Genomic DNA, 24,246 nt, shown 5'->3' on the forward strand with positions numbered 1-24,246 from the left:
TCACAAAATCAATTGGAGACACGTGAATATGTCAAAGAACCATTGTTCGTCATAAATTTCAAATTCTAAATATCCGTAAGAAATGAGAAAGAGAGTTAAGAATTTTGTGTTGACCAATAAGAGAAAGAATTAGAAATAAGAGATTTTGCAAAAATAATTGTTATATATATATTTTTTAGTCCATATCATTTAAATATTTTTACACTCGGTTTAAATAGTATTTATATACGCGATCTGCTAACTGTATATTTAAGAACTATTAAATATCATTTTTAAAGAGATTATGAAGTAGAAGGGAATAATTTAAAATTAGAGGAATAATATGGCAATTTAAAAAAATTAAGGGGCAAAAGATTTTTTTTTTTGGTCTTAAAATTAATTTAAATTATTTTCTTACTAAATGAATAACGTAAAATAGAAGAATTCAATTGCGTCAATGCTAACTATCATCGGTCCATTTTGTGAAGTCAACTGCAGTAGGCAGTGATTGTTGACTTCAATATACGTGGAAGTTAAAAGACCAGAAGATCAATTTTGTTAAAACAGGGAGATTAAGTAATAATTTATTTTTTTTCTAAACTTAAATTTTGAATGTCTCTGTCCTTATTGGCCAATTGAACTGAAAAAATTCAAAAAAATTGATTCTATACCAATTATTCAAACTTTTCCTTTTTTAAATATTTAATTGATCAAATATATATATCTCTACATTCTGATACAATCTGAAATTAATTTATTACACATTTAAATTATAATTATAATTTATTAAACACTTAAATTTATTAAAAAAAATAATAATTAAATACAAATTGATAATATCATTATAATTTATCAAAAAATTTTACAAAATAGTTCCTTTACTATATTTACACTCTAAATTTTATTTATTATACTCTAAATGTTTATAAAATAATAGAATTATTTTTATTTAACTTTATTAATTTATAAAAATTTAAATTATAAGTGCGATTAATTTTTACACCATGAATAGTTTATTTTTAATTTTTATAAATTCAAGCATTTAATAGTAGAATTTTATATTTGAACATATTTAATTAATCAATTGACAACATCATATTTAAACTATGTATTGATGAAATATTTAACAGAATATATATTTGAGTAAAATCAAATTCTTCTCCAAATTAAATTTCCATTTCAACTAAAATTTCTTTAAAATTAATAATTAATCTAAAATTACAAAATCAAGCAGTCTAATAGAAAAGTCCAAAATGTTGGCCCCCATCCCATAAAAGGCAAGAGGTCCAATAAGATGACACAGTTAACTGCTTCAACCATTCGAAGAATTATTTTGGTTAACTATTCAACCACACCAAGACGAAGGCTTAAACAAAAGTATGCACCAACATTAACTTTCAACATGTTTTCTTTTGGAATTTGGGAGCATAACTGTTGAGAGTCTTTAAGACAATGTATGTATAGTTTCTGTAAACCACGTATATACAGGAAACCCCCCCGAAATTACTTGTATAACTACATCCAATAATAGCCAGAGGCCACAGTTCAATATCAAATTTTGCAAGGTTACAAGCTTTGGGAGATTGAGAAATACCCCAACTCTCAATTTAAATCTCAGCCACGCACGCGTGGAATGCTGTTTTATCTGTCGCTTGAATTGCAGTTCTGGAAAATGTTTACTGGCAATATGAACAGTGAAAGATGGAAGAGATTGTCACAAGATCATGTGAGTTAGCACCTGGCCTTCTTGCCACTGTTAAGTACTCTCTGCAAATGGAAAGCTTCGCCTTGATCATCATTCAGGGACCTTCTCTCCAAACAGCAAGCAGTAAGCTGCCTGAGTAACCTCTCAAGATACGAGCGTATGCAGGCCTGCAAATCCTCCACACTGGGATTTGTTGACAAGATCATAGCATTTACAGCGTCGGCCACTATCTCACGCTGCGAGTCTTCAAGAAGATAGGCAACTGAGGACTCCTGTGGTTGTTCATATGCCAGCAAAGCAATACAGTCCTGAAGGAAGCAAGAGAACACAGTGATGAATTAGCCTTTAAGAGTGAAACATAAAGAATAGTGATCATGTTCAATATACAGCACTACTCTCCACCTCATTTTTATTGGATTATAAGATGCCACTACACATGACAATACCAACCTAATTTTAACTGCAGAAGATCTCAGTAACATAATCAGCAGTCATTCCAGCTAGTAAAGTTTGCTATGCATTTGATTTATAACACCAGAAAATCAACGATCCATCAAAGTTTCCAATTATTTTTGACATGGTATTCAAAATTTCTGTTCTATATCAGCACTTCACAACTGAAACAAAATAGCGTTTCTGAATCTGATCACTGGAGAGGAAATACTTTCTGATAGCTGGGAATCAAAGCCTCAACAAAGAAACACTTTTTCTTCTGATGACAGCCAACTCTCTCTTTCATATGGAATTTGCAAGATAGTCAGTTTACTAAGAACAACAAATAAAACAACGAAAAGAGCCCTAATCTATTCCAAGGTTAAATTTCAATCCATGTGTCAACCCAAGCAGCGGTTTTCTCACATTTAAGTAGCTGAAGCAACAGCTAATCTGTTTAAACAATTTCAATGCATCTTAAACCCGCAATAAGAAGAAAGGTGCTATGGAATTTGACAACCATCAATTTGCATTTAAACATCATAAAAAACAGTGCAAAAATACATTGTCTTGTGGCTGCCTGAGACAACCCAGTAACCAACTCTCCTGTAAGGAGGAAAGTCACAAGTTCAAATCCACTCTCCCCCACTTATCAGAATATTCATTTCTGTTAGAGTGTGAACATAATCTGTACATAATTATAAGAGATTGCGTAATAATCTGTACATAATTATAGGAGATTGCGTAATCATAGGCTAATTGATTGATAGAGGATTATTAGGGATTGTCTTAATAAGGTCTTGTAATTTGTATATATACCCACTTATTTCAATAGAAAAGTATACTGAAATTACCCAATTATTCCTTATCTTGTTATATGGCATCAGAGCCATTCTCGTAGAGATTTAATTTTTTTTCTCTCGTCAAGTTTTAAATTTTTGAAGACTTACGACTCCTGTTCTTTTGTGTTACCCATATAGGGTAATATTTGTCTCTCACCGTCCACCTAGGGAGGACGCCGAAGTTGCCTTACAATCCCCTCGTCAGATTTGTGGTTCGTTTGCCGTTTGGGTGTTGGGTGGAGGCGTTTTTTTATATTGTTCACTGGGTTAGGTTTTGTTATCTTCATTTAATTCGTTTGAAGGTAAAGGAGCATAGAGTTTTGGTTGAAATGATTTTTAATAGTAAGACCCATATTATTAAAATTATTCCAACGTCTTCAGTAGCGGTTGAGACAGGTAAAACGTGTCTTATTTCCTCTTCATATAAATGGGTCATTGATTCTGGTGCCACGGATCACATGACAGGTAATCCTTATATTTTTACTAGCTTTCGATCTCATAAAACACCTTCTCCTGTTATTATAGTTGATGGGTCAACCTATAATGTTGAGAGTTCTAGAACTGTTAAACCTACTTCTTTTAATACCCTATCATCTGTGCTAAGTTTACCTAATCTTGCCTTTAATTTAATCTCTGTGAGTAAACTTACAAAAAATCTAAATTGTTGTGTTTCATTTTTTCCTGATCATTGTTGTTAGTGTATTTGCCCTAGGCCATTATCTTGGACTTTTTGTATGTCGTTTTGATTATTAATAAAAGAGATTTGTACTATCATTATTATTTGTTTGCATGTTACATGATAATGATTAACATCCCTTGTTACTTATTATTATGTTGATAATAATAAAATATAACTAGTATGGTTATTGATTGATCATGAGATGATTATGTATATGTTGATATAATTCAATAATCATAGATACTTGTTAGAGAACAGAGTATTGGATGGACCCACACTGAAATCACTACATGGGTTATTGTCATAAGTGAATTTCAAAATAGTTATGTCTTAATTCTTTGACTTGAGATTGTCATAGTTTCCAATATAAGAACTGTTATGTTTTGACATAACCAAACATTATCTTTCATCGGACAATCATAAAGGTTATGATTGAGCATGACAAAAATTATGTAGAGGATATTGAACAATCAAGATAGAATTTGTCCCTCTCTTTGAGAGAGATATCTTCTGGGCCCCTCGATAAGTGAGACTGAGAAATGCATGGCCGTGCTCCAATGAATTGATAGTGTGATCAATATCATTTGATTTTATCAGTCTACTTAGAGATCGAGAAATCATAAGTTTGAACATTATAAGTTTGACATTGACCATGACTTATATTCAAACTAGATATCGTGTGACAAAGAGATTAATACATGTTCTATTTATTAGGCTTTATCGGATTATCGATCCTCATATTAATTGGGTAGTCATACTGTCTTGCTAGAGGCCGCTTATGATTTATGGGTCTTGTGGGACTAGGCCTATTGCCAATTAATGTGAGCCTATTGGGTCACACACAAAAGAACGTTGTTGATGTGCTATGTCATATTAATGGGCTAAAAGCCCAAAGTCCATTAATATAATTAATAATAATAAAGTGTTATTATTATTAATATTAATTATTTATTATTATAAGATAATAATATTTAAAACGATCTGCAGTTTATCTGTAACTGTTACAGATAAAGGACTCTATCACATAAGATATTTGAGTATCTGCGAGATTGTGATAGTTGGTTATGAACACAACTCTATCACATTAGATATTTGAGTATCTGCGAGATCGTGATAGTGAGTTATGAACACAACTCTTTCACGAAAAGAGTTGTGAGAAAACAAAAGACTAAAAACGAATAAAAACCGCTTCTGCAAAGTGGAAGTAAGGTTTTTGAGAATTCGTTTTGAGTTGCAGATCGGGAGCACATAGTTTATTCACCTTGAGAGAGCTAACACTCTAGTAGGATAGAAGATGTTCGTGTGGATACCATAGAGGGTGTTCGTTGAAAAAGCAACACCATTAATCCGCAATAGTATCTTCTCATCGAGTCCAACAGGTTAGTCTCGTATCTTTCTCTTCGAAATAAACGAAGCACACGGATCCCGGGAAGGAAAACAAAGATTTTTTAATTTTTTCGCTGCGTGTTTGGATTGCAGTAAATCTCTGGGTTTCCTAACAATTATCTCATGCAGGATTTTGTGACGAAGCAGATTATTGGTAAAGGACATATATCTGAGGGTCTCTACATTTTGGATGCATGAGTGCCTTAGTATGTTGCTCCAGTGTCATGTCTCCATTTGAAGCACATTGTCGGTTGGGACACCCTTCTTTACCAGTTTTGAAGAAGCTATGCCCTCAATTTCATGAGGTATCTTTATTGGAATGTTAGTCATATCACTTTGCAAAACATCATCGAAACTCTTTAAGTCCTAGAGTCAATAAATGAGCTGAGTCTGCTTTTCAATTAGTTCATTCAGATGTTTAGGGCCCATGTCCGGTTGGATCTAAAACTGGATTCAGATATTTTATCACTTTTGTGGATAATTACTTTAGAATGACTTGGATTTATTTTATGAAGCATCATTCAGAAGTGCTCTCTCATTTTTCTGCCTTTTGTGCTGAAATCAAGACTCAATTTAATGTTTCTGTGAAAATTTTGCGGAGCGACAATGCTAAAGAATATATGTCAGAATCATTCTAGACTTATATAACTCAACATGGTATTTTTCACCAATCGTAATGTGTTGATACACCCACTCAAAATGGGGCAGCTGAAAGGAAGAATCGACATCTCCTTGAGACTGCTAGAGCTCTGTTGTTTCAAATGCAAGTTCCTAAGCAATTTTGGGTTCATGCTGTCTCTACTGCATGTTTTCTCATTAATCACATGCCCTCCGCAGTACTAAACAGTAATACTCCTTGTAATGTCCTCTTTCCTAAGAAACTATTATTTCCTCTCGAATCACGATTGTTTGGCAGTACTTGCTATGTTCGGGATGTTAGACCTCATGTGACTAAACTTGATTCTAAAGCTTTAAAGTGCACTTTTTTGGGATATTCTCGCCTTCAGAAGGGGTATCGGTGTTCCTCTCCAGACCTCAACAAGTATCTGGTCTGGTCTCAACAGATGTAGTCTTTTCTGAGAAGTTCGTTTTTATCCTGTTGGACAAACCTCTCCTGAACAAGAGTATGATGATGAGTGGCTCATCTATAGAATCATATCTAATGGTGGAACCTCTTCGAGTATGCCTTCTGCTGTACAATTTGATGGTAACATTCCTCCTAATACTCAGCCTCTTATTAAACAGTCAGTTGTTCAAGTTTACTCTTGGAGATCAGTACCTGATGATACATGTCCTGCACCAGAATCTTCTTCGCCATCAGATCCACCACCAAGTGACCTTGACCGCCCCATTAGTTTTCGTAAAGGTAAACGACAGTGTAAATCTATCTATTCTGTTGCTAATTTTCTACCTTATGATCACCTGTCTCCTTCTACCTCCTTAATTGTCTCTCTAGATTCCATTTCTTTGGCTAAGACGGTTAAAAAGGCCCTGGCTCATTCTGGCTAGCGTGATGCAATGTTTGAAAAGATCAAGCCTCTAGATGAAAATCATACTTAGAAACTAGTTGATTTACCCCCTGACAAGAAGGCCGTGGGCTGTAAATGGATTTTTGCCATAAAAGTCAATCCAGATGGCTCTATAGCGAGGCTTAAGGTCCGTCTTGTCGCCAAAGGTTATGCCCAAACCTATGGCGTTGACTATTCTGACACTTTTTCTCCTGTGGCAAAAATGACCTCAGTTTGCTTGTTCATCTCCCTAGCTGCTTCTTAGTATTGGCCTTTACACCAATTAGATATCAAGAATGCATTTTTACATGGTGAACTCCAAGAGGTGTTATATGGAGCAACCACCAGGGTTTGTTGCTCAGGGAGAGTATGAAAAAGTCTGTCATTTGAAGAAATCTTTGTATGGTTTGAAACAGAGTCCTTGTGCATGGTTTGGCAAGTCCAGTGAAATTATTCAAAAATTTGGGTTGAAAAAAAGCAAGTGTGACCATTCATTCTTCTATAAAAATTTAGATACTGGTATTATTCTTCTTGTTGTATATATTGATGATATTGTCATTACAAGGAATGATAGTATATGGATCTCTTCTCTCAAAAACTACTTGCATGCGAGTTTTCATACCAAAGACTCGGGTCAACTTAAGTATTTCTTAGGAGTCGAAGTCTTAAGAAGTAAAAAGGAAATTTTCCTGTCTCAAAGGAAGTACGTCCTTGACTTACTTGCAGAAACTGGGAAGATGGGAGCTAAACCATGTAGCACACCAATGATTCCTAATATATGTCTTATAAAAGATGACGGAGACCCTTATGATGATCCAGAGAGGTATAGGAGGTTGATTGGAAAATCGAACTACCTTATGGTGATGACTCGACCAGATATTGCTTTTGCAGTAAGTTGTAAGCCAGTTCATGTCTGCACCTACGGTGAAACAGTGGGCCACTCTAGAACAAATTTTATGTTATCTAAAAGGGACTCTTGGACTCGGTATACTCTACAGAGATCATGGGCATATTGCACTTGAGTGTTTTTCTGATGCTGACTGGGTGGGATCCAAAAGTAATAGAAGGTCGACTACAAGCTACTGTGTATTTGTTGGAGGAAACCTAGTGTCTTGGAAAAATAAGAAGCAAAATGTGGTATCCAGATCCAGTGCTGAGTCAGAATACAATGCCATGACTCAATCTGCTTGTGAGATTATGTGGATAAATCATCTGCTGAAAGAAGTTGGTATGGATGTTGCGTCACCCGCGAAACTTTAGTGTGATAATTAGACTGCTTTTCATATTACTTTCAATCCAGTATACCATGAACGGACTAAGCATATTGAAGTTGATTGTTATTTCATTCATGAGAATATTCAAAAAAATTTAATCTCCACCCACCAGTTATGTGAAGACAGGAGAGCAACTCGGTGATCTACTCACCAAAACTTTAAATGGGCCTCGAATAGAATATTTTTCTAACAAGTTGGGCATGATAAATATCTATGATCCAACTTGAGGAGGATTTTAGAGTGTGAACATAATCTGTACATAATTATAGGAGGTTATGTAATCATAGGCTAATTGATTGATAGAGGATTATTAGGGGTTGCCTTAATAAAGTCTTGTAATCTGTACATATACCCACTTACTTCAATGGAAAAATATATTGAAATTATCCAATTATTCCTTATATGTTACAATTTCTATTTGATAAAATGCACTTTCCAATACCTGAACTAGATCATCAAACCCAGGCAACTCAAAGAACTTTGCCAATTCAATCCTTCCATATCTCACAGCCTCTCCCAGAGATCCAACCTATACAGATTGCATTTATTGCCATGTCAAAATCTTTTCTTAAATGCAACATAAACAAAACTAGAATCATTTGCAACATAGAGACATAGAATAACATTTGGCACAGAGAATACAATCCAGGGCATAAAATATCCATTAAATAATTGGATTACAGAATAGCCATCATAAACATAGTAATAATACTGTAAAACTGCACGTAAGTTTCCCAACATAAAGTACATACCATGTGCTACGCAAGCTTTCATAAAAATAACATACATGTAAGTCTAGTCGTTATAACCAGCAGAAGATTAAAAATCTTTCTTCCAAAAAATTCTAAAACTATCCATAAGCAAATTAAAAAAAGCAAGAAAACCTACCCGAACCAATTCAATAAATTTTTGACAGTGAAGCAAAAAGCAAGTGGCCGACCCTTCATCCTGCATAAAGCAAAGCAAAACTGAGTCACAACTATAAAAGTAAAAAATAAAACTAAAAATAAAAAAGGAGCAAAACTACTAGCAGTGACGGAGATAGTACAAGTGATGATACAAAATACAAGTAAAATGTGTTTACCTCAACAATCTTTGGGTACCAATCACGAAGTTTACTGATTGCAGCATCAATATCACCTTTCCTAATTAGCTGTATTAAGATAGAAAAGGAACGCATGTCAGCAAAACCAAATCATACATTCAAACACTTCAAAACAAGAAAAGCAAGCTTCAAAAAATAAAATAAAATTCATGAAATGCTTATGTTTCATCTAATAAAATTTTACGTGAATTGGTATTTATTTTTTGTAAAGTAGTCACTTTACAGAAAATGCTTTACAATGTCTTTTTCCTCAGAGGAAGAAGGCAGGTCGGCTTGGGGGAAGAGGGAGGGGTTAAAGAAATGCATCCTGGAAGGATAATTCTAATCACCATAAATAAATACATTTCAATTGCTAGTCAAAAAAGAAGATAGATATTCGTATAAGCACAAGCACCACATAGAATTCTATGCAAAAAAGAGAAACATTTATATAAAGCAAAACTGCCCAACAAGAATGTATGCAAAAATGCAACTCATTCAGTTTTTTCATGCCCCTTCCCCCAAAAAAAATAAAATAAAAAATAAAAAAAACACTCGACAGGAAAAAAGATACCCAGAAAATACACTTGTCCTTACATTAAAGAACCATCAGCATTTAGTCATATAATATTTCTTACTACATCTATAATGAATTCATCCAAATCCTACACAAGTCACAAGCTAAATATAACCTATATAAACTTCTAATTAAATTTTTTTAAAAATCCACTGTCAAATAAATTCATACCTGTCGAAGAGTTCTTCTTTGGTTTAATGCATACATGATATCCTGCTCATCAACCGCATTCTCTTGAGCTATACATATAGGTGGGATAGTACTTTTACCAGCCAAGTCAAATGAAATGAGAGTCTCCTCATAGCCATAATGCAGTAAGTAGGAGCGAACAAGTCTGATCATGAAATATAAACGAATCATGAACTGAAAAAAATAAACAGATGTATATGAACAATAATTACAGCTTCTCAATGATATTTTACTACCAAGATAAAACATATCCATTTGCACTCATATCAAGTTTGATATACAAACACAAGAAATATATCAGTCAGCAGCTCAGCATGAGCTTCCAAACTGGAAATCCTGCTCAACTTCAAAATTCAAGCACCGTTAATTACTATTATACGGATAAGTTAATTTTCCATCCTTGAGTTATCTCTATTTTTAAAACTCAATATTTTGATTTTGTCAAACTAAAGGAGTCCCTCTGTCTATATTAAAAAACATTGTACTATTTTAAGTTTGATAAATTCAAATATAGGGAGTAAAACATCGAGGGATGCAGGTGTTAATTTTAAAATAATCCAAGGATGAAAAAAGAATATATCTTTAAGGGTATTTTGGTAATTGCTCGTACAATTAATGGAAAATTGGACAGAGGAACCTTCATTCTGGTAAAGACAAAATATAGGGACTAAACTATTTGAGTCTTAAAAATAGTGAGGCATAAATGTTAATTTTGACATAACTCAGGGATGAAAACTAAGTTTCCCTTATTACATTTAACCAACATTAACCTGCTCATAACATGTTACACCTTATCACTTGAATGAAAAAAAACAAAGAAAAAAAAAGGACACGTACTCACAAAAATGAATAAGCTGTGTATGGAGCCAAATATTTAAATTTTAAGCCATAAAAAGAGAAAACAGTAGTACTAATTGGTTGAGAATCAGAAAATGGAATCATAGCCGACATGCATAATACTTTTAGATCTATAAGAAAAAAGATCCCAACATTTCTATTGTCCCCAAAAGAACAACTGTGTGTGACAGTAGAAACAAAAATTTGGAGAAGAAACAAAAACCGGCAACCACTTGTGTGCAATGCGACTACGTCAACAATAATATGGGGCAGATGCAAAAGAAAACTTCAATACCAGGTAACCATTAACTTAGCTCTACAAAGATTCCTAACAATCCAAACCTCAGAAACTCCTAATCCTAACCTGTCTTACCTCCAAATCTAAGAACTAAGCTACACAGCTCCTTAGAAGGTACATATGGCAGTTCATTAAAACCAAAGCTTTGTTCCCTCATTGTGACACCAGCCCATTCTATTGCACCTTTTTATCACTTGAACCAAAATCCAAGGGTACTACATGCATAGATTTTGGAAATACATGTTTTGAATTGACAAAAGGTTAAGATTTTTTTTAAGAAAAAAAAAAAAACAATGATGAGCCAAAAAAAAAAGGGAGGAATTAATTGCCCAAAACCAATAATCAATTTCAATATTGATTTCTAAATGTTTCTTTCAATATAGATCATGTTAGTCAGAAGCCAAAGGGAATAATGGTTTGTCTTAAAGGGAATCATATTGTTGTGAACCTACCCATAACTGATATTTGGCGGCAAGGATATTTTCTCAATTGAAAGTTGTTGCTTCATCCTTTCCTGTGCTTCATATTCCTAATAAAGTAAAATAAAAAAATAAAAATAAACAGAAGAAAAAAATAAATAATGAACAGAATTTTTTTTTAGCCACAAATTTATACACAAAAATGAAATGAAACATCAAGAAAACCAGCTATAGGATATTAAGCAAGCAAACCAAATATTTAAAATAAAATAACTATGAACAAAGAGTAACATCTAACATGTGTATTTTGAGCCCTAAAAAAATATGAACAACAGTATAGGATATTTACGCACAAGAAAATGAAGTACTACTTGATTCTAGCAAGACTATACATGAGCTTCAAAAATATCTAAACAAATTCAGGGGGCCGGGTGAAATGACTTTCGAGAAGCAAGTAATATGATGAATAAGAATAATAGAAATTTGTTTGCAAATATAGAACAGCACCATGCACCAACCCAGTACACGACTTTGTTACACATCATATCATTAACTGCCAAATAAATGCCATAAATTTTAGTTTAGAGGCTCTTCTAAAAACACATGCTTGAATTTCCTAGTTTTCAGCAATGATCCTCATTTTACAACTCGTATGAAGATGAAATACACACACACACACACACATGCATAAAATAACCTGTTCATGGTCAACTGATCCAACCTGGAACCAAATCAACACCAGATTGACCAAAACCTGACTCATGCAAAACCAGAAGAAGCCAATTCGGCCCAGTCCAGTTCTGGGCCAAGACCAGATTAAATTTCCTTTTAAAAAATAAAAAATTTGGTTAAATCTCAACTGTAAGGTTTGATCAAAACCAGATCAAACCAGACTAGAGGAAAATCAGGACCAGACTGGAACCAGGACTGGAACAGAGAGGTAACTGCAGTCCAGTACCCCATGACCACTGAACCAAAACTGCAGATTCCAAGCCAGATAAAACCACAGCAACCCTACTTAATAACAACAACCAAAGAATAAGAACATATGAGGAAGAAGAATAAACAGGATATCTTGCCTTAAGATCAAAAGCAAATCGTTTCTGCCCAAAGTTGACTTCAATCCTGCCAGATTGATATCATATATGCACATTAAGAAATCAGAAATTTTACTAACGCATTAATATCGGCACAATTGGGAAATAGAAGGAAACATCGAGAGAAATTTTAAAAGGCTACAATTATATCATTTCAGAGATGAAATATGACTTGAGAGCACTGCAGTGCACTTGTGATGTGGAGAATGTAATTACATTTTGCTAAATGCAAGAAAATATAGAGTAGGGCAAACTTGTCTGCAGCCCTTATAAACATGTTAATATATAGAACTCCAAATGTATAAATCAGATACTTTCAGTCATAAAGCTTAAAAGCTTTTGACAGAAATTCGAAGCAAACAAGTATTGAATACTGATGCAGACAAGAAATCAAGCTAAGTAGCAGCATTAACATAGTAGTCAACAACTTCCAATATAATGTGATCTTTCATAGCTGGAATTACAAAAATCCGTTGCTGGAAGACATTTTAGAGTACGATCCCATTTTATGAATTAATAGGCCAATCTTCTCCTAGTACTCCAAAATGAGCATGAATGCACACAGTTTGGCTTCAATGTGTAATCCAGCAACAGGATGCACACACTTGAGCATGGATGCATGTGCACATGTGCACAAACACAAAAACAAAGCAATCGAGTGAAAATCAAAACAAACAACCTTACTGCTTAAGGTATGCAATGCGGTCTTAAGATATACACATATTGAATAAAGTGACTTTCAAAGTTGTCTTTAAGAGCATGTGGTGACTTCATTGAACAAATTACAACAATTATACTTCAATTCAACAGAAATAATTCAATTATAATGCTACGTGAAAATCAGCCAAAAATACCTACTTGTCTTCTTATAAAAAATTAAAAAACAAAATGTCGATTCCACCACAAATGCTTGCATAAAACGTTCTGACATTTTGAGGGAAAAAATGCTTACAAATATAAGAAAACACAGTTCAATATTTATTTCATTAAGGCTCTAGTTGTTTCATTGAAAATGTTCTCCCAGAATCCACTTCCACATTTCTGACCAATAAAGTGCTTGGGAACATTAATGAACAGTAAATCTTTTCTTTACCAAAGGTAAAACTATATCATGCTTAAAAAAGTGACTTTTTTCATTCAAATGGGAAGTCATTTTTTGGACTATCGACATATAAAAGGGGAACGAACCTATAACGGAAAGTTGCATATCCATCAGTCCACCAAGCACAAACAATCATCTCCAACAACCAGTAGCTACCACAAAATGCCCACTTACAATTTATCCTATCTTTTCCGAAACTTTCTCATATTCAACTACTTCCTCTCACATTCAACTATATACAACTTGTAAATCTCCAGATACTTTCAGTTGTATTTACTGAAAGAAAATTAACAACTTCTTACTCCAAATAGTAGCATATAATTTTTCCAGCTTATTCTCAACATTGCCATAGCATAGCAGAAAACAAATTACTCTTCTAAAATTTCTTTCCTCAAAAACAATTTCCACAGTCATTTTGGGCATATTTGCTAGTGGAAAATAGTCCTCTATTTTCACTTTCCATTTTCCAAGAAAACTCTAATTTTCTATTCCCAATAAAATAAGGGGAACATACCCTAACAATAATAAAAAAAATTAATTTTTAATTCAAAAAATAAAAAAGAAAGTTCATATGTTTTATAATTAGAAAAAAATAATTATAATGAAGTATATTTAGAAACTTATTTTACTTTTAAGGTAGTTTGGTTATGTCCAACAATATTCTAGCATGGAAGTGTGATAGGTAAGGAAAGGATTATGAATGAGAAGAGGAATATCTAAGATGACCTAGACAAAAGTAGTATCAAAGAATTTACAAGCCTTAGATATTGATGTGAACATAGTACATAACAAAGTTGAATGGTGGAAGGATATATATAAAGGACTCTAACTAGTTTGGGATTAAGGCTTTGTTACTATTGCTATTGTTTGTATTTTTTACTTTTACAATTTTTACTATGCATTATTCATTTATTTTATAGTATGATTAATTTTTTGTCATTGCAAATATTACTTATTTGTACATCTTTAAAAATTAACTATTTGCACATAATTGAATATTAAATTATGGTAAAATTTTTCTACATTTTTTTTTTTGCAGGTCATGCTATAGCAGAATACTTGCTCAAGGCTATTGAAGAAGTGGGACCATCTAATGTTCTTCAAGTTATAATTGACAATGCACCAAACTGTAAAGTTGCAGGAAAAGAGATAGAGAAGGTATACAAACACATATCAGGTCTCTTTATGTGGTTCATAACTCAACCTAATTTTCAAGGATTTTGCTCAGAAATTTGATCGGTTGAATGATACTTATAAAAGGGGAAAATGTATTGTAAAATACATTATCAATCTCACACAAGCATTGTCCATCTTTATAACATGATCAAAGTTGGAATTATTGAAAGTAGCAAAAACTAGATTTGCTACAAATTATGTATTGTTAAAAAGATTGTTAGATTGTAGAGAGGCTCTTGCAACTATAATTGTTTTTAAATTATGGAAGGAGTGGATAAAAAATGGGGATGAGAAAATGAGGACTATGGATGCATTAGTTACTGAAACAATAAGTAATGATAAATTTTGGGATGAAATTAGAAAATATAATAGCTATTACTAAGCCATTATATTTATTGATTAAGTTTAGTGATAGTGAAGGTCCAAAATTAAGAGAAATTTAAGAAAAAATGGATAGCATGCTTGGAGAATTAAAGGATATAATGAGAGGTAATAAGCATGAAGATAGTTATGATCAAATGGAAGCTATTGTGTTAGAAAGGTGGGGGAAGATGAAATTCCAATGCGTTGTCTGGGTTTTGCTTTCACACCAAGATTTTATGATCACTACTACTTAGAAATACCAGCACCTAGAGGACTACCTAGAAGGGCCCCACAAAGAAGTTACTTTAGGTGTCATGGATGCTTTTGGAAGGATAGCCGAAAATGGGACAGAACAAAAGCTTCTACATGAACAATTTCCAATTTTTCACATGAAGAAAGGGATAGTCAGCATGGCAGCAGCTCAAACTGATGTTGTAACAATGGACTCAATCAATTGGTGGTCAACATGTGGGTCTGAAACTCCAGAATTGGCAGAGGTAGCAAAAGTGGTATTATCTCAACCAATTAGTAGCTCTTCAGCTGAAAGGAATTGGAGTACATACTCTTATAATCACAGTGTTAAAAGAAACAGGTTGAACTGTACTAGAACTGACAAGTTCGTATTTATTCACTTAAATATTCGCCTTCAATCTCGCTTCTTTAAAAGTTATGAGAAGGACCTTATAAAAGGTGGAATATAGATCCAAAAAATTCATATTTGGAGGATTCAGCTATAAAATTAGAGGATATGGGATGAAGAGCATTAGATAATGATGATTTTGATGACACAAAGATCACTGAACAAGATGGGCATGACTACACCAGAAAATCATCAAATGCAGGAGAAAGCAAGCCAAAAAAGCAAAGGAAAAGTTGAAATTAATTCTAGCATCCTATTGTTGTTTTTTTTTTTTACAATAATTATTTATGGACTCTTTTAACTTTTAGCTTTGTTTTTTTTTTCTAGTGTCTTAATACATATTGTGTTTGAAATTTTATTATGAGTTGTGGAATACAAATATGTTTGGTATTTGAACTTTATTTTATTTTCCATTTTGTTAATACCTAATGTTATTTTTTATATTAATCCAATATTAATGTTTTAGGGGTTGAATTTCTAAAACTATTAAAATTAAATATAAAATTAACATAAAATAAACTATTGTAAAAGATGTAAAGTTTAAAGATTATCAATTTATACTCAACGAACCCAAGATACTATTTCAACATACCACGTCCCCAAAAAGCGAACTAAGCCTACCCCCAAAGTACCCCATAAATAACCACCATGTACCGCTTTCCAGGTAAGTATGTGGAGAAGTAGTATAATTTTGATTATAGAAATTTGTTTTCCATTTGAAATATAGTTGTTATAGGTTATAGGAAGTAAATATGTTAATATAGGAAGTAAACATTGATAGATGGGTTAGTTACTTAATCTTAGGGATTGTATAATCATAGGCTTGATTTTCCTTCCTGTTTAGATACCGTCTCTCATTTATAAATAGGTTGTAATCTCTATTGTGATATACAACAAATATTATTCTTCTACATGGTATCAGAGTCATTCTCGTAGAGATTTTTTTTCTTTTCTCTTTCGTCAAGTTTTAAAATTTTTTTTTGAGACTTAGGGCTCTGTTCATTTGAGTCATCCATAAAGGGTAACATTTGGATCTCACATCGCTGGAGTCGCCACACCTACCCCTTGTCAGATCTGAGGTTTGTTTGCCGTTCGGGTGTTGGGTGAAGGTGTTTTTTGGTACTGTTCATCGGCACTGTTCACGATACTGTTCATCGGCACTGTTCACGAGTACTGTTCTTCTGATCCTTTGTTATTTTGATTGTTTTGGGTTGGTTGTCCTGATGGCTGAAATTAAAACCACCGTAAGTGATGTGATTCCTATGATGACTAAAATCACAGAACACAAATTAAATGGATCTAATTTTTTAGATTGGAGTAAGACTATTCGTATTTATTTACGAAGTATTGCAATAGATGATCATCTTACCAAGGATCTTCCAACTGATGAAACTCGTAGAGATTGGATGAGGGATGATGCTCGTTTGTTTCTGCAGATTCGAAATTCTATTCATAGTGAGGTGATTAGTCTTATTAATCACCGTGAATTTGTTAAAGAATTAATGGAGTATTTGGAATTTATGTATTCTGGCAAAGGGAATATTTCCTATATTTATGATGTGTGTAAAGCGTTTTACCGAGCCGATAAAAATGATAGAACTTTGACATCCTATTTTATGGATTTTAAAAGAGTTTATGAAGAACTTAATGTATTGATGCCCTTTAGTACAGATGTGAAAACTCAACAAGCTCAATGAGAGCAAATGGCTGTTATGAGCTTTCTTGCAGGTCTCCCTCCAGAGTTTGAGACAGCTAAATCTCAGGTTCTTTCTGACTCTGAAATATCATCGTTACATGATGTGTTCACTAGGATATTGCGTACAGAATCTCCAATTCCTTCACACCCCACTAGTGCCCTTGTTAGCCGCAATGACAGTGGCAAACAGAATAATAGAGGTGGGCAAAGGGGAGGTTTTAATGGTGGTAAAAGATCTCAGCATTTTGGGGAAACAGGTTCTACTTCTGACTCAGGAGGAATCATTTGTTATTACTGCAGCGAACCTGGACATACTAAGAAGACATGTTAAAAACTACAGAATAAGAATCAGCGCACACAAATGGCGCATATGGCAGTTGAGGCCCCTTCAGATCAGGGGATTTTGATATATTGAGATGAGTATGCACAATTCACCCAATACCAGGCATCTCTGAAATCCTCTAATTCCTCCTCTATCACTGCAATTGCCGAGTCAGGTAACTCTACTGCATATCTTGTGTCTTCATCCTCCAAATGGGTTATTGATTCTGGTGCTACCGATCATATGTCAGGTGATTCTACCCTTTTGTCCAATCTTGAGTCTCATGCATCGACTTCTTATGTTACTCTTGCTGATGGTACTAAATCTTTTGTCATGGGTTCTGGTCATGTCAACTTAACCCCTTCTCTTTTTGTATCCTCTGTGTTATGTCTCCTTAAGTTCGCATATAATTTGCTTTCTGTTAGTAAACTCACTCGTGCATTGAATTGTTGTGTCTCATTCTTTCTTGATCACTGTATTTTTCAGGATCTTTCGACGAAGCAAATTATTGGTAGAGGGCGTGAGTCAGAGCGTCTCTACGTCTTGGATCAGCAACTACCTAGATCACTTGCATGTTCCACGCGTTTAACACCTTTTGATGTTCATTGTCGTTTGGGGCATCCTTCTCTCTCGGCTTTGAAGAAGTTAAATCCACAATTTCATTTTTTGTCTGTTTTAGATTGTGAGTCTTGTCAATTTGCCAAACATCATCGTTTTCCTTCAGTATCTCGTATCTCGAGTCAATAAACGGGCTTCGTCCCCCTTTGAGTTAGTACATTCAGATGTTTAGGGTCCTTGCACTACTGTGTCTAAGTCTGGCTTTAAGTACTTTGTTACTTTGTTGATTACTTCTCTCGTACTACTTGGTTATTTTTAATGAAGAGTCGTTCAGAATTATTTTATATCTTTTGTGCGTTTTATGCTGAAATCCAAACCCAATTCAATGTTCCCATTCGTATATTGCAAAGTGATAATGCTAAAGAGTATCTCTCTAGGAAATTTCAATCTTATTTGTTATAAAAAGGGATTCTTCATCAGTTCTCTTGTGTTGATACTCCTTCACAAAATGGAATCGAAGTTATGCGGTGTAAGAAAGGCATCTTCTTATCTCAAAGAAAATATGTTCTTGATTTGTTAGCAAAAACAGGAAAATTAGGTGCTAAGCCTTGTAGTGCCCCAATGACCCCTAACCTTCAACTTACCACAGAAGACAGTGAGCCATTTGCAGATCCTGAAAGGTATAGAAGATTAGTTGGCAAGCTGAATTATTTGACAGTGACTCGTCCTGATATTGCATATTCAGTGAGTGTGGTAAGTCAGTTTATGTCCTCTCCTACTGTTGCCCAGTGGGATGCTTTGGGACAAATTCTTTGTTACCTTAAAAGGGCCCCAAGGCGAGGCCTATTCTATGGTAACCATGGGCACTCAAATATTGAATGCTTTTCTGATGCTGATTGGGCAGGCTCGAAGGTTGATAGGAGGTCAATTACTGGGTATTGTATTTTTGTGGGAGGTAACTTGGTCTCATGGAAAAGTAAGAAGCAAAATATGGTCTCCCGTTCTAGTGCTGAATTTGAATATCGAGCCATGGCACAAGCCGTTTGTGAAATCTTGTGGGTACATCAACTATTGAAAGAAGTTGAGTTCTCAAATTCGGTGCCTGCTAAGTTGTGGTGTGATAATCAAGCAGCTATCCACATTGCCTCCAATCCAGTATTTCACGAGAGGACTAAACACATCGAGATTGATTGTCATTTTGTTCGTGAAAAGGTCCAACAAAAGATAATATCAACAGGACATATCCGGACTGGAGAACAATTGGGAGATATCTTCACTAAAGCTCTAAATGGAACTCGAATTGAGTATATATGTAACAAGTTTGGCATGATTAACATTTATGCTCCAACTTGAGGGGGAGTGTTATAGGTTATAGAAAGTAAATATATTAATATAGGAAGTAAACATCGATAGATGGGTTAGTTACTTAATCTTAGGGATTGTATAATCGAATTGTATAATCATAGGCTTGATTTTCCTTCCTGTTTAGACACCGTCTCTCATGTATAAATAGGTTGTAATCTCTATTGTGATATACAACAAATATTATCCTTCTACAATAGTTAAAAACAAAATTTTAGTATAAATTTAAATAATGGAAAATAATTTGAATGGAACATATTGATTTAAGTGTTCTTAGTTTTCCAATCTCCATGTTGAAAACTGACACATGCAAAAATGGAAATCAGTTTTCCAGTTTTCTACAAAAACTTTGCAAACTAGCCTAGTTTTTCAAAAGTGAGCAAGCCCTTTATATTTTGCAAATCAGTTAAGCTTTGTTTTTGTTTATTTAGACAATCATTAAAAGATTTTATTATTTACAAATTCACAGCAAGCTTTGTTGTTCATTGCTAAAAAGCTTGACTTTCTAACTAGAGAAAGCTGGGATAAAACATAATCATCACCATATGTAGCTAGTTCTAGAATGAAAACAAGTTGTTTAGGCAGCACAACACGCATCACAAATGCCTATAGCCAAGTCTAATGCACTTGTGAAAAAAAAAGTTCAATACACAGATAAAGTATTCAAAATAAAAAGGATGAAGAATCAACATGTCAAAGAAACTAGATTATAACCAATTAACCTACACCAATCACATTAAACAGCAGAGAGTATTATATCTGAGATGCCTAATCTTGCACAAAATCCAGGAAGGAAAATGTCTGAAAATAAGAGCTAAAAGCATAAATATTTAAACAACAGCATACTCTTCATTCTGGCTGTGAACAGCGACTGTAGGGAACAAGGGACCTTCCATTTCATTGGACACTGCTCCAACTACTGCTCCATTTTTACTACAACATAGGAACACATGTCAAAATAAACATGTTCAGAATAGAAGGTGAATGTACAATCTTAAAATTTACAAGCAACAATACTTTTAATCCTGCAACAAATATACTGACCAAAGTGGGCCCTGTCTTACGTGAAAAAGAATTCCTGAGAAACATAATTAATACCAGCACCAACTGTATCCTTGGCTGTAAAGGTTGGACCAAAAGGCTCACTCTTTCCTGGTCCACGATACAGATAACCATCATCTCCATGATACCCGTAACTGTTTGCTTCCCAACTGACACAGGAAATGAAAAGGAAAAAGGAGTTAATAAGGGACTACACTTCAAAACTTGCTTACATTATGAGGAGAAAATAATAATTCATAATAATAATAATAATAAGCCAGGACATTTTGTCCGCAACTTTTCAAAAGCAAATTTAAATCCCCATCAGCATAAACCACAAACAAATCCAACTTATCTAAATCTCCGATGAATCAGCGGAGCATCCCATGCAGTATATATGTGAAGCCAAAGTTAAGGCACTTTGGTTAGGCATAGCAGACCTAATACACAGCAGCGAATGCGCCTGTGTTGGAGCTTGAGGCAATAAAAGATGCACTAAATAAATAATTTTCAGTTTTTATGGCATACTAGATACTATTATAGTATCTGACACATCTGAAAGCTTTGTACCACAAAAATAAAATAAACAAAACAAAAATAGAGGAGCTTGAAAACAGAAAGGTAGAACATATCATTTTAACCTTTATCATGCCCAGTTGCACTGCATCCTATTGGACCTAAACCTTTTGCAAAACAAGATAAAGCTCCCAAATCAGAGATGATAAGTTAAATAAATTACTATTGGTTTTTTTTTTTTGGGTTTTTTATGTTCCCTTCTAAAAATGTGTTTGATGGCAATGTGTTTGATGGCTATCTCACAAATATTTTATATATTTTACTTCAGAAAACTTGCTCAAGCACACGCTTATATTTGTTCACTAAGCTCCCAAAACCCTCAGTAACAGCCATAATTGTCAAAGATATGCCTAGTCTCAAGGCTCAAGTAGGATTTTAGCTGTGTCCCTTAGGTGTCCCAAAAGAGGCACTATTCCCGTGGCATGCACTTGTTAGGAGAGCCTGCAAGCACCTTCAAGCTTCGAGGGACATCAGATTTCTTCATACTAATTGGTTTTACTTAACACCGTTGGATATTCTTTAAGCCATGTGATCAGTCTTTGACTAGTAGGTGGTATTTTCTATGTTAATTGTCGATAAAATGAGAACTATTACTATGAATAAACTCTTAAAAGCCTATGCATATCAGAAGTCCAAAATAACAGTTGATTTTGGAAAGGAGATTAACAAAGCCACATATCTCCCTCTTAGTCAATTCAACCGTTTAGTGCACCAACAAGCAGAAATGCTTCTAGGTTTAGGGTATACCTTGCAAATTATAAACAAGAAGAGACTAATTTAGAGAAGATGGAAAGAAAAGAAGAAAGCATTGTGAGCCTTAACTTAAGGAAGGGAAAGAAAAGAAGATCTTTTTGCTTACAGTTGAGAGTAAAGATGCTTATGATGGACTTTCTAAAAGTAGCTTGAAGAGGAAAAATTTAATGTGTTATTCATCTGTTGTGTTCATATGCACTATACTTACTGCACATGACTTGCATAGTTGCATTGGACTAGCCTTACAATTTAATAGATTTCTGTTTGGTGCTGATATTTTCCTTTGAATTGAGAACAATTTAATGCAGGATGGAAGAGCAAGAAAAGGCTAGAAAATATCCAAATCTCAACCATCTCAATCCTTGAGGAACATAAATTCTGCGGTACACCAGAATGCAAGAGAACCAAAACTTTATGTAGTTTACTGTCTCTCCAGTAACTACTGAACTACATAAGAAGCCTATTTATAAAATGGAGATCCTAGTTTTGCTTGGACAAATTTATTAAGGAATTATTGCCAAAACTGCTTTAAAAAAAATGAAACTAAACTTAAACTAATAAAAAACAAGATTACAAGAATCAACATAAGTGTATAAAATATTTACATTAATATAATAGAGCCACTGCATCCCATTTATATAGAAGTATTTTGTGCATGACTGCACATGTTAATAACTGTGCACCTCACAATCCTCGAGCAAGTGTCTATTCCTTGGGTAATCCAGCCTCAATTTGCGTAGCACTTTTGACAAGATTATTCTTTACTAAAAAATTTTTAGGGATTAGAATCTCTTACAGCCTTATTACTGAAAATTAGGAAGAAAAGAAAATAAAAACAAGGAAAAGAGAGAGAAATAGAATTGAGATAAAGAAATTATTAGGATTCTTGATCACTACAAGTTATCTAGCTGTATTTATACAGCTAATCAACTAATCCATGCTGTGTAACTGCTCCCACCAAAAATAATTTCTAGTAACAACTTTATGCTACAATTTGATAACATTTACTACTTCTAAGCTATTATGCTTCTTCCAATACCTAGGCATTTGCACTTGGAATTCAAGAAAATAATTTTTCTCAGAAAAGCGCCTAGCATGTTAAAACCAACATATGATAATGAATTTTATAAATTATCTGTTATCTGCTTTTGAACACCTTTACTGGTCATGTTCATAATCACACACAGACGGTGAAAGCAATGACAATCAGTCATAAACAGTAGATTACTTAAGTCAAAAGTACAGAATGAACGCAAGAAAGATTTGAGGTCTTCAACATGCCAACCAGGTTCTTCAATGACGAATTGCACAAACATTTCAGTTAGCCATAGGACTAGCATCCTAAATGATCTAAGAGGTTTTTCCTTGTAGCCAATTTCTCCACACTCTGTAATTACTAAACAGTTATTTAACTTAATTTGGCTAACTATTTCAATTGGTCAATTAACAAAGAAATCTTTTCAAATTTTCTCTTGAACCAAGCAGAACCCAATTGTCTAGAATACAATATTTCACCCAAGTTCTTTAGTCTTGATTCAGCTATAACAAACATAGGATCCCTTCATAATTTTTTTCCATTTACATATAACTTCCCTGCAGCCACCCAGAAGCAGTCAAATTCATTGTACCTAGCAAACCCTTGGGGAAAAAAATTTCCTATGAACCAAAGCCACCTACATTGGCTTCATTTTCCTTTCATTTCCATCATCTCCTCAATACCAAAGCAACTATTCCAAGCGTAATTGCTAATTCAACAAAAATGGCAAAATGAACAATTACCCGGGTTGCCTGCGCATCTTAAAGCCCTCCTTAGTGAACCCAATAGCAATCTGCCCTTTAGCCCCAGCATTCTTAACATAAATCTCGAAGTAATAAACAAGCCGCTTAACAGGAGCAGGCTTATTGGCTTGAACAGCGCCAACATCGTGACCATGAAGATTAACATTTGTGTACTTAACAGAAAGCTTATCTGTGGACATCACAAGAAACCCTCCGGAGCTGTTGATCGTGTTGAGCTCAGTAGGCTCATCCTCCCGGCCGTCCTCTTCCATCATCTTGGACGCAAAAGGAGCTCCAGCCGCCGGAGAGTATTGCCGCGCGAGCTTCAGGAAGTAGGAAGCGGGATCATGCGGATTGGAATGGGCAGTGTTACTGCCATTGGAGGTGGAGGTGGAGGTGGTGATAATTGCATTGTTGCTGTTGCTCATGTTGAAATCGTAGGGTTCTTAATGGATCATTTAGCTTGAAAAATTGAAGATTATGATCATAGGGAGAAAGAGAGAGTAAGGTTTTTCTTTTGCTTGAAGGAATGAATAAGTGAGCAAAGAAGAGAAGAGAAGAGAAGAGAAGTA

At 34.2% G+C, this 24,246-nt stretch overlaps 1 protein-coding gene across 3 annotated transcripts; it reads right to left on the minus strand.

Moving 5' to 3' along the window:
• Positions 1–1,369: 1,369 nt before the first annotated feature.
• On the minus strand, positions 1,370–24,246 carry LOC110606859 (ran-binding protein M homolog). 3 transcript variants are annotated; one of them, XR_002486571.2, is made up of 11 exons: positions 23,675–24,246; positions 20,590–20,736; positions 20,372–20,458; positions 12,289–12,334; positions 11,243–11,319; positions 9,638–9,800; positions 8,890–8,958; positions 8,694–8,753; positions 8,248–8,334; positions 2,135–2,416; positions 1,850–1,992 (listed from the first exon to the last, which is right to left on the minus strand). XR_002486571.2 is itself a non-coding variant. In XM_021745841.2 (10 exons), exons 1-10 carry the CDS (start codon positions 24,100–24,102, stop codon positions 1,711–1,713), a joined length of 1,446 nt encoding a protein of 481 aa, XP_021601533.1. In that variant the 5' UTR covers positions 24,103–24,245; the 3' UTR covers positions 1,370–1,710. The 3 variants fall into 3 exon arrangements, 2 of the variants coding, with proteins under 2 accessions (XP_021601533.1, XP_021601534.1); XM_021745841.2 differs by lacking the exon at positions 2,135–2,416 and having other exon boundaries at positions 1,370–1,992; positions 23,675–24,245; XM_021745842.2 differs by lacking the exons at positions 2,135–2,416; positions 8,248–8,334 and having other exon boundaries at positions 1,370–1,992.

Source organism: Manihot esculenta, chromosome 18 (genome assembly GCF_001659605.2).
Source record: "Manihot esculenta cultivar AM560-2 chromosome 18, M.esculenta_v8, whole genome shotgun sequence".
Taxonomy (NCBI): domain Eukaryota; kingdom Viridiplantae; phylum Streptophyta; class Magnoliopsida; order Malpighiales; family Euphorbiaceae; genus Manihot; species Manihot esculenta.